The 11,924-nt window shown below is 42.9% G+C and overlaps 1 protein-coding gene across 1 annotated transcript in view; it reads left to right on the top strand.

Annotated features, from left to right (window-relative positions):
• Positions 1–11,296: 11,296 nt before the first annotated feature.
• Positions 11,297–11,924, top strand: part of AXDND1 (axonemal dynein light chain domain containing 1) — a 45,793-nt gene continuing 45,165 nt past the window's right edge. The window contains exon 1 of the mRNA XM_060233051.1: positions 11,297–11,463. Coding sequence (XP_060089034.1) covers positions 11,358–11,463 — 106 coding nt within the window. The 5' untranslated portion in view covers positions 11,297–11,357. The remainder of the gene's footprint in view (positions 11,464–11,924) is intronic.

The raw sequence follows: 11,924 nt of genomic DNA on the forward strand, positions 1-11,924 counted from the left end.
CAAACCATAGAGTTTTGCCTCACGCTAGAGTTTCACCGCACAACAACCCCGACATGATGACATCACTTCCTCACGATGCCACCAGATCAGGGATGTTGCTGTTTGGGAGCGGGGTTTCTCCTTCTGACCAGCTGGCTGGCAGTGGGCAGAATCCCCAAACTACAGGGGATCCCCCACCCCTGCCTGAGAAATGGGAACCTAGGGGGTACTACCCTGACCTGGATATTCCAGGTTAGCCTGATCTTGTCAGATATTTTAAGCTAAGCAGGGTCAGCCTTGATTAGTATTTGGATGGGAGACCACCAAGGAATACTAGGGTTTCTACTCCAAATATCCTGTGTCTTGAAAACCCTACAGGGATGCATAGGTCAGCTATGACTTGATGACAAAAATAAGCACTCTTCCATGGCTTCATTCCATTATATTCCTATAATGCTTTAAAGCCTGCAGCTATGCAGATCAAAGTCAGTAGTGTCCTGAGAAAGACTTAGGAGACAGGTCCTATCCATACAGCTGCATGGTGTTCAGTGGTACACTAGCACGATGTAAACCCATGGAAAAAGTACCTTACATTGCACTAGTAAATGCTTAAAGCAGGATTCTGCAGTTCTTTAGAACTAAACTACATCAATTCAAAGCAGGAGGTCAACAAAGACCCAGTATAAGCTCATTTACCTGACTGAAAAGACACAATTTAACATTACTGATAACTGGCATTTTGATTAATTCATAAATTGTCTACGGCCAAAGCACTGGTGGCTGCAAGACTTTTATTAGGAAGTGGCACATGTGTGAATTCTCCCAGAAAGTATTATAAATATACACAGGTGTACAGGGCACTGTTGTTTTAGTGCATTGGCAGAAATCTGTGCATGGTTCACATTTGAATGACTCGCAACTGTTTACTTCTGTCATATTCTAGCACCTAATTCACCCTTCCAATATACCTTTTAAAGATTTCACTCCGGACTCAACCACATGTGGCTTTGGAGTCATAGGTTGCAGACCCTTGATTTATGGGTAGTTTACTCCTGGCTTACAACAGACTATTAAAACCCCGACCAGCAAGTCCTGGTCTCGGTATCTGCATGCACAGACCACATAGATGAAGTCCTCCAAGACTCCAGACTTTGTGCACTGCGGGCTACAGTTGGTGATTGTGTATTTTACTTTTTTTTGTCACTTGATGTCATGAGCTTGAAAATGTTTTTGGTTTCTTAAATTAAGCATTGTAGAAAAACTTGTGGCCTTAAAAAGTCTTCGCAAAACTACTGCATAGTCCTGAATGTTTACAAGCAGGATAAATGGAAGGGAGTGCACAAAAATGACATTATCAGAACAGTATTGAACAAACTGAATCCTGTTGCCTGTTTGTCCTTCTGCCTTTCATATTGTACAATGTATAAATTTTGGACAAACAAGTTAATTGGGCACACCATCTGGGTAAGCCTGAGATTGCAGCCGTTTAGCAAGTCCCCAAGTGGTCGCCATGACTTCTTGTATTCTTATGTTTTTAGTCTGCCAAATGCAAATATAACATTAAGTGATCCAGTGCGGTTAGTGTACTGATCTGGATGGTCCAGTCTAGTCCGATCTTGTCACAGCTCAGAAACTATGCAGAGTCAGCCCTGGTTTGTATTTGGGTGGGAGACCACCAAGAAATACCAGGGTCGCTGCACTCTGAGAGGCAGGCAATGTCAAACCACCTCTGTTAGTCTCTTGCCTTGAAAACCCTACAGAGGCACCACAAGTCAGCTGCGACGTGACATCGCTTTTCCACTACACCACCACATGGTTAATATTTCTGGCAAGTGTATTGCTTGCCTGGGATGTTGTGAGCAGCAGCTGGACAGTATCAGAAAGCCAAACAAAATATCCTGATTTTTAACAAGCAGTTGTGGAAAGAATACCCAGCTGTGTTTATAATTCTGCTCACCTGTAGTTTCACTTTCTGTTGGTAGAGGGAAGCTATAGCCAACAATGCTCATTAATTCTGTAGGAGTGTTCTCTTCTGGAACACTATCAACTATGTAAGTGCAGCCTGTCGAATTGCTAAATCACTGCATTCTGTAATCTCTGTTGGTTTGTGGGGACAAGTTAACTATCTATGGAAGGTACAGTGTTTGTCTTTCTGTAATAGTCTCAAATCCATCCAGTGAAATTTCACAGTGTCCTTTCTGTGGCTTCTAGAACCACCTCAACCTCTTAAATCATTAGAGTTTGATTTTAAGCCATGTTTTCTTTGGGAGAAACTTCTACCTTTTTTGAGGGAGGGAGGAGAAATAAGGGGCATTGATATATCGCATGTAATTAACATTCTGGTTTGGATTTATGGCTGCAAACTGACAATTTTGTTACTGATTCCGAAATGTATAGAACTATATGTTGTGACCTGTTCCAGCCTGTGAAAAAGATGTACATGATCGACACTGTACTACCAAAATGAAATATATTTTACTATCTATGAAATGTCTCAGCCTGCATTAATTCCTGAATCTAAATTCAGACTTAGCTATAAACAAATGTGGACCTTCAAGATGTGTGTGAGAGAGAAATCTCACCTACTCCCCACTAGGCCCAAGTTTCTCCACCCCCCTCATAACTCTCTCCATTTCCAATCCTCACCTATCTAGGCTGTCTCTCCCTTTCCCCATCTCCCTCAACATCTCCCCTCTGGCACCACTGTGCATAGTTTGTTGTTCCATACACTGTGGGTCAAGGTTCAAATTCAGCCATGTTCCAAAAAATCTGCAGCATACTATGAAGTGGCCCAAGAATTTGGCTTTCTGCAGTCAGTCTTGGTGTGTCTGGTTATCTCTATAAAAGCATGTGGGAAATGTCTTGTTTTTGTTGTTGGGAAATTTCTGTGTGCCCTGATATGTGTCACTGCTGATCTGTCCTTTTTTTAAAAATATAATTTTCATTTATGGAGTAAATTGGTAGCATACATGGCATGCCAGAAAAGAATACAACCATAAAATGCCAATATTAGTTTTTCAGAACAACAGATTCACAAAAACTTGAAACTGAATATTTCTCGCTCTCTCTCTCTCGGCTTGACTTCGCGAACGAAGATTTAAGAAGGGTGCAGTAGTCCACGTCTGCTGCAGGCTCGCTGGTGGCTGACAAGACCAATGCGGGACAGGCAGGTCCGGCCACAGTGGCTGCAGGGAAACTGCAGTTTCCCTGAAACTGAATATTACACTATCACAAAATGTAAGGCAGTTATATTATGTAAGACAACCAATTCCTAAACTGTAATCAGTAAAATGTTTATCTAAGAAAGGTTTCCATTTTTCCATAAATTGCATAAATTTAGGAGAATTATCTTGTTTAGATCTGAAGTAATCTTATCTAAAGTGAAGTAATCCCGGACCTTTAAATACCAAGCTTGGCACAGAGGGGAGGTTCTCATCCTTCCACTTCAAAGCAATAATATTTTTGGCAGCTATAAGAAGGATCATTATCAAATCTCTTGTAAATTTTGGAGCTAGGCACTGATCCCAGATATTTGAAAGGATTACGGTAATTCCAGGGATTAAGGAATTTTGAGACCTGCAATATGGTAGATTTCTAAAGTGATTTGATTCCAAAAAGTAAAAATCACAGGGCATGACCACCAAACATGAAAAAGGTAGCTTTCCCCTTAATTTTCCCCAACATAATGACTGCTGATCTGTCCCGATGGTTCCATTCCTTGTGCATCTTGCCCTCCTTAATAGGTTTTTTTCCTTTCTTTACTTCACTCTGAGGTAAAGTAGAGGTATGCAAGGTTTTGAAGTACCATGGATGGATTCGTTAGCTGGAATGGCAAGGCACATAAATACAAACCGGGCTGTTTTTAATCCCTCATAAGTACATTGGAGATACCAGAGATAGTCACACAGATGATTCAGATCATAAAGTTTATCCAAATGACAATAAGCAATTCAGACATTTGAATGTAAAACACTAGTCTGTAAAAGCAAAATAAAATAAGGAGCCTAGTTTCTCCTTAAAAGGCTTTACAAAATTAATTTCATCTTAAAAAATGTTTTGAGACAGCGCTCATTTCTTCAGATGCCTGTAAGACTACATCTTTTCGGTCGATGCTTCTGTATTAAAAGGGGTGCAAACAACAAAGCTTGGCTGCAGACAGATTACAGAGAAATGTCCGTTTAAAGCAAGATTTTAGCAAACGAGTAATCCTGTGTGTATTATTGGCAATCACAAAGTTGCCATGCCAAATGTTGCCACTGAGCAGATACAGCACTACTTGTGGACAAGTCTTCAAGATAATCAAAGGAAAACCTTGACTCAACAACAACAAAAAGTGGACATACAAAGTTGTCTTGTTTGGAGTTCGAGCTTGGTCAGTCTTGTCCCCACTCTAACATGCCACAAAGGCTGTCAACCTCCAGGTAAGGCCTGGAGTTCTTCCAGAATCACAACTGATCCCGGGACTACAGAAATCAGTCCCCAGGGCGGCTTCAGAGGCATACTCCATGGTATGTCATAGAGTCTAAGAGAAACTGAAGTCCCAGAGGGACAAGACATCCCCACTGAGTTCCCTTCTCAGGCACAGCTCCTCAGTCTCCAGGAATTTCCCAAGCTGGAGTTGACAACTCTGCTGGCAACAGCTTCCCTATGGTCTCAGGTAGAGGGTTTTTCACATGACCTGCTAACTGATCTTTTTGACGAGATGCCAGGGATTGGGGTTGGGTCCTTCTGCATTCAGAGCAAATGCTCTACCACTTAATCACAACCACTTATTTCAGCTGCTCATTGGTCTACCAAAGTGAGTACTGCCTATTCTGGCTAGCAGTGGTTCTCCGAGCTTTCAGGTGGTGGCCTTTCTCATCGCCTACTACCTCTCATCGCCTACTACCTGGGACCTCTTGCATGCAAAGCAGGTGCACTACACTCAGTCATGGATCCCACCTTAAGTATTTTGAATGCTTGTGAAGTTCTTAGCATCCTTGGTGTATGCTGAAATTGAGATACTACACTTTCTCCTCTTATGTCCTGAGCTTAAAAAAAAAAACCTTATACATAACACAAGGTGTCTGTGAAGATGATATCAGGGGAGGGGGTGTCATCCTTAATACTTGTCCTACTCCTAAAAACAGGGGATTTCTGCTGCTTGATAAAGCTAAATTCAGTTCTATCCCCTGAAAAGGTACAAACTGAAGTCTCAGATATAATGCAGAGGTCACGTTTTAAGTGCACACTCAATAACCCCTCAGCAACCAGCCGTTGCATATATTGAGGTACATAGAGTGCTCATTCCAGTGAAAAGGAATGTGCATTGTCCCTCTGGCTTGCGATCTTTGTGTGTGTGCATACATATGTAATTGTCAGCATCTTTGGACTTGTGCCCTAAACCGATATAAATGTCCCTCCCTTACTGGTAATACAAGAATGTTTACAATCGGAGCACTGACAAATCCAAAACTGTAATTTAATCTTGCATACAAGTGAGTGGCTTGGGATATGACTTGCATATGACGTAGCTTTTTAAAGTAAGTGTTCATTTTAATTAAACAACCTTATAAAACACTCCACAAACAGGTGTGCAGGGCCGACTCAAGCTACTGTCCCTCCCCAACTACCTAGGCAGCCCTAAACACCCTTCTCTAAGATGACCCCTCCTTGAAGGATCCAAGGTGGGTTGTTAAGGAAGAGCCGGGATAGGTGTAAGCCACCCTTGTCCCCTCCTCCCATTAGGCAGCTCCCTTGCTGCTTGCTTGAATGATGAGAGATTGTGCATATCTGCATAAACACGGTCTTCATTTGTTGGATTAAGTATCATCTAGATGCATTTCAATCTGGGTTCCAGCCTGGCATTGGAACAGAAACAGCTTTGGTTGCTCTGACTTGATGACCTTTGGTAAGAAAGTGATGGAGGGCATGTCATTGTTAATTCTTCTGGATCAGGGGTGGCCAAACTTGCTTAACAAAAGAGCCGCATAGAATAAACATCAGATGTTTGAGAGCTGAAAAACATGAATGTCAGGAAGATGGGGAGGAAGATGTGCAAAGAAAGCAACTTTAATTTGAAATGTATTCTCCAGACTTGGCTTCGCGAAGCGATATAAAGAGACAAAGTGGGCCAGCGGGGCGGTGGAGGTTTTGAGAGCCAAACAACACATGTGAAAGAGCCACATGTGGCTCCCAAGCCACAGTTTGGCCACCCCTGTTCTGGATCCTTCAGCAGTTTTTGATACTGTCTCCTGGAGACTGCCTGGGCTGAGAATAGGGGGCATCATTCTTTGGTGGTTCCACTATTATCTGACCAGCTGATTCCAGAAGGCGGTGCTGTGGCACTGCTGCTCAGCCCCATGGCACTTATGTTGTGGGGTCCTGCAGGATTCCATCTGTTCCTCTATGCGGCATGAAACTTTTGGAAGAGGTAATCTGAGGATTCAGAGTGAGGTGCCACCGATATGTGGATGACACCCAGCTCTATTTCAACTTAATAGCTAAGTCCAGTGGGTCTGTGGATGTCCTGGATAGATGCCTGGAGAAGATAATGGGGTGGATGAGGAACAAGAAACTGAAGCTCAATGAAGACAAGACTGAGATGCTGTTGGTCAGTGAAGAATGTGTTTAGGGACTGTGGGCTCAGTCTGTCCCCCTAAAGGAGCAGGTTCATACATTGGGAGTACTACTAGATCCTGGCCCATGGTTCGAGGCTCAGGTCATGGAGCAGCTTTTATCAGCGCCAGATGGTTTGCCAGCAAACAGCTCAAAAAGCATGATCTAGCCACAGCAATCTATGTCCTGATCATACCCAAGGCAGTGTTCCCTCTAAGCTGAGTTAGCGTGAGCTAGCTCACAGATTTTTAGCTTCCAGCTCATATATTTTTGTCTTAGCTCAGGAAGGATGATCCCAGAGCACAATAATTTATGCAGTAGCTCACAACTTTAATATCAGTAGCTCACAAAGTAGAATTTTTGCTCACAAGACTCTGCATCTTAGAGGGAACATTAACCCAAGGTAGGGATCTATGTGGGATTTCTTTTAAAAAACATGTGGAAACTTCAGTTGGTCTGAAATGCCTCAGCCAGGCTACTGTCAGGAGCTGGTTACAGGGATTATATCACCCCTTTGCTAAAAGAATTGCACTGGCTGTCCACGTCTTGCTGGGCACAACTCTTAAGTGCTCTAAGGTCCTAAAAATGGCTTAGGACCAGGGTACCTGGAGGTCTCCTCCCATACTATCTACCTTGCCAGTCAAGATTTTCCTCTCAAATCCTGCTCTTTGTGCTCTCACCTTCAGAGGTGAGGTGTGTGGCGACTAGAAATAGGCATTTTCTTTGGTCACACCTTGCCTCTGGAACGCTCCCACATTTCTTTCTTTTAAGTGCCAGACTAAAACATATCTTTTTACCCATGCTTTTAAGTATGGCTTTGAATCTTATCTATAGAAGATTTTTAATGATCTGCTCCTTTAATGGGTAGTTCCTATGTTGCTGATGCCCAATGACTTTTTAAATAAACTGATTTTTAATTGTAAGCTGCCAAAAATATTCTCACTAAAGAAGTGAAGTTGTTACAGAGAGTCTTTTGCTGCAATAAAAGTGTAAGTTTTTAGGCTGCCATAGCATACCTTAAAGTGTGTTTTCAGGGTAGAACCATTGCAGATGTGTTCAGTGCACGAATAAAATCCCTAATCTTTTCTAGGCTGGTTTGCCTATCAAATGAGTTTGCATTGTTTTTGCAGGATCTATCAAACCATTTACAAACCTTGCGCAAACAAACTGATACTGGGAAATCTTTCCCAGACTGACATGCAGTAACACCCCCATTCCCCAACTGGCCACATCATCTCACCCTTTACTTTAAGGCAAAATTCAACATTTGTAGGTAGCACCCTCTCACCTTGTATTGCTAGCTGTTACACCATACCACGATTTCACCCTCCCTCCAATAAATCAATTCAAACTGTACATTTCATTCTACCAGTCTGTATATATTTTTAAGGGTTGTGATGATTTCTCCCAATTCCCAAATTTGTTTACCATTTTTTCAGGTTGGGGAATAATGAACAAAAATCTGGAAATTCTAGGACTAGGTATAATTTTAGTCTGTGCTTTGTTGTTTGAAAAAACAAAACAAAAAACGAGGGCACTTATAAGATTGCACCAATTTCCATCAATTTCCTCCCTGGAAAAGGAAGTGGTTCTGAGACTGAGTACAGGTGAGTACTGCCACAGAAAAGCCCTGGTTTTAGTTTAAGTTGCAAAGGCAGCAGCACTGGAGCTGACGAGATGACTGGACCAGGAAGATGGTCATGAACCATCCAAAATACTAGAGCAGAGGTGGCCAAACTGTGGCTCGGGAGCCACATGTGGCTCTTTCACACACATTGTGTGGCTCTCAAAGCCCCCGCCCCTCCATCAGCTGGCTTGGGGAAGGCATTTCTCTCTTTAAATCACTTTGCAAGCCAAGCCAGCTGGCAGTTTGGAGAATGCATTAAAGTTGCTTCCTTTCCACCTCTCTTTCCCCCATTTTCCTTCCTTCCTTCCGCTCTCAAACATCTGACATTCATTCATGTCTTGTCGCTCTCAAACATCTGATGTTTATTCTATGGGGCTTCTATGCTAAGCAGGTTTGGCCACCCTTGTACTAGAGACTTCTGGGTTTGCTGTCACTCTAGTCTTAACCAGGACCCTTTAAATAATTTTAGACGCACTATTCTATGTGGGTCCACTAGAGGGCACCTCGGCTCCCACAGCAACTAGCCCTGTGCATTCTCTCGAGATGGCGTTGTCTTTGTTTCTTATGGAGACCTCGGACAGAAAGTCCCCGAACCCTCGTTGTTAAGGGAACTAAATTGAAAGCCTTATAGATAAAAAAATATTTTTCCTGGTTTTTTCTAATTTTCGGGGAGGGATAGAAACGGCAACGGCGAGGAAAGTAGGAAAAGGGCGTTGCTAGGGAGTTTACGGAGTGGTTTCTGAAATCAGGCACCGTGCTAGACACCGGTAAGCGGCGTCTACGTTCCCATAGCAACAGATGGCAACAGGAAGCACCTGAAAGGCAAGTCAATAGAGTCGTTCTGCCTCGCTTTCCCACCAATGGGGCATTGTTCAGCTTCTAGTAAGCTCTGTGCCCGAGGATCCCCATTAGCACAGTACAGCTGTGCAGGCTGCTGTGGGCCTCTGAGGTGTTGGAGCTTTCCCCTTCAACGAGGTCTTTGGGTTTCTAGACCTCGTTGAGGTCTAAGTCTGGGCTGAAGTATCGCTCCTTTGGGAAGTGAGTGGCTTGGAATATGTTTTTGATGGATAACATACCCGGTGGTCTCCTTCCACTCAGTGGTGTGGAACAAAAACTTTTCTTTATAGACAGGTTTGAATAAAAATATCCTGTCCCTTTTAATAGAGATTTAAAGTGTGGAAATGAGGAGTCGCAACTTGGCATGGCACCCCCTGGTTATAATAACATCCGGTCAAGCCTTTGTTAAAGGGATAGGATAGGACATCCCCTTGCAGCTGGTAATCCTAATTTCAGTGATAATTTCCTATTTCTGCAAATGCATTTGTTTCATAAAGTTAGTCACAGCCACACTATCAGTAAAACTAAACAGGTTCAAAATTAGAACTTATTTTTAGAGGTAGCAATCCCATGTAGAATTGTAACCTACCTCTCATTCATTGGATCTTCCCCTCTGCCCTCCCAAAGGCATTTCTGGATGTCCTTCATAGCCAAAAAGCAACGAGGGCCACATGGGGAGGGGACTGAGGTAAGGAAAGAAATAAGGGGGGGGATCACCCTCCTCTTTTCATGATTGGAATGATGCCCCCCCCTTCTCCCACTCTATTAAGTGTACTTTATCCTCCCCCAACCGGGTCAATATTTTAATACATAATTTTTGCTATTTGGGAAACCTGTATCTTATTTATGTTTGTAGCTTAAAATAAAAAGAGAATTAACTACAACAAAGCTTCCTAGCCTGATCAGTTGGAAGGGAATCCTTACTCATGTTACAGCAGGTGGGAAGAAGCAGCTTCCCCTTGCTCTGTGCTTCATCCTTAGGCTGTCATTTGGTGGCTCTTGAGCAGAAATCACATTTCTTCTGTGGCTACACAATAGTTTTCATGATGGAGACAACAATGGCTTTGCAGGACAGTTTGAGGATGCAAGAAAAGCATGGGGAAGGGGGAGGCAGAATCTTCCACTCCCCACAAGCTGACATTCATTTGGGATTCACAAAACATTAATTTCACATCTCATACAAAGTCCTTATGTCATCCTTAGTTAATTTATGGGATTCACAACCATGGGATATAGGGTTAGTTGCTAGTTTAGTTGGCTTTAAAGGTGGACCAGGGTAATTTATGGAGAAATGGTACATCATGAGTATTATTAATCATGATGGGTTCTCCATGCTTGAAAGCAGTAACCCCTTGAACAATGATGCTGGGAGGGGGCATCAACATTGGGAGACTTTTGGCTTCTGTGCCCTGTTTGTAAGCTTTCTAGGTACAGATGGGGGGGGGGATGGGAATCCACTCTAGAAAGGGATCCCTAAAGGAGGGAGGAGCCAGTGAGCAGAAGGTGCCCAGCCAAGCTCGATGGCCAGGTGGGATAAAGCAAAGTGGACTGGTCCTTTTCTGAGCAAGGAAATGTCAAGTGTCACTGGCAACTGGTGGGAATTTAGGGAGTGGAGACATAGGGGCAGTGTTGCATTTGTTGTGGTTTCACTTCCTTGGAAAACCAAGATGTGATGTCAGGTATCTCTAGAAATCACCAGAAACTCTGTGATAAAATTATAGAGTTTCTGATAATTCCTAGAGCTACCTGGCATCACTTCTGGGTTTTCCCTGGAAGTGACATCTGTGCACATGCAATACCAGAAGGTTTTTTAAAAATTCTCCTAGTAGTAGCAGGCAGTAAGATATGACAGTGGGAGGCCTCTTGCCATAGTGAAAGGTCTGGCAACCCTAGTGGGCATATTTTTCACTGTGGCAAGCCTTCCTTCTCACACCTTCAGTTTATACCCACTGTTATCTGTGGGTTGGGTGGCCCTATCAGGCCAACCAAGACTCCTCTTGGTAGCCTTAATGGCCAATCCACCCCCTGAGGTTTGTCTGGTCATTGTGTGGAACAGGATACTGGGTTATATGGCCCATTGATCTGATCCAACACAGTTGCTTTTGTAGTATTGTTAGAACAACATATTTACATGCCAGACATTGTGTCTTCTTCCTCATTGAACTTCTTGCTTTCCTAGAGAAATTTTGAAATTGAACTATATATATTTGGTACCATCATGTCTGTCCGCGTGGGTTATGCATCTCTTGTAGATTGTTTGCTGCTGAAAACATCTCTTAGGTCAAGGGAGTAACCCATCTCCAAACAGCATTTCAGCATGTCTGCTAACAAGGAACTGGTTCCAAAGATGTCATCTACTTCAAAGCAAGAGAAGAGAAAAGCAAAAGATGCCTCTTCCTTAACTCCCATCAGGGAAAATAAAGGTAATTGGCCCTGAGTTGTACAGCTGCAGGTATAAATGTGATCTATTTTGATGATGGCCCCGTCTTGAAATGTTTCAATTCCTGTTTGTGCTGGAGTCCTTTTTGTAGGACAGTTTTGGAGCCATCCTAAGCACGTTTACTCGGGAAAAAGGCCCATATTACTCAACTGTCAGCAAACTGCCCTTAGGATTGGAGCCAAAATGTCTGTGTTCGTAAGGAATGACACATCACTCCTTTTTGTTTTTAACCACACTGCAACAGAAGCATTAAACAATCACTCTATGCCCATGTTTCCAGCCTGGGTCTTTAAGAAAAATTCTGTTTATTAAAACCCAGTCTATACCAAAATGGTAGAACAGCATATTTCTTTCACACACACCCATCATGGTAGACCTTTGAATGATTGTGCCAGTTGTCATTTCCTTTTAGTTTTCTGGAGGAAAACACATCTGTTTCTAACA

This window comes from Heteronotia binoei, chromosome 2, assembly GCF_032191835.1.
Source record: "Heteronotia binoei isolate CCM8104 ecotype False Entrance Well chromosome 2, APGP_CSIRO_Hbin_v1, whole genome shotgun sequence".
Lineage (NCBI taxonomy): Eukaryota > Metazoa > Chordata > Lepidosauria > Squamata > Gekkonidae > Heteronotia > Heteronotia binoei.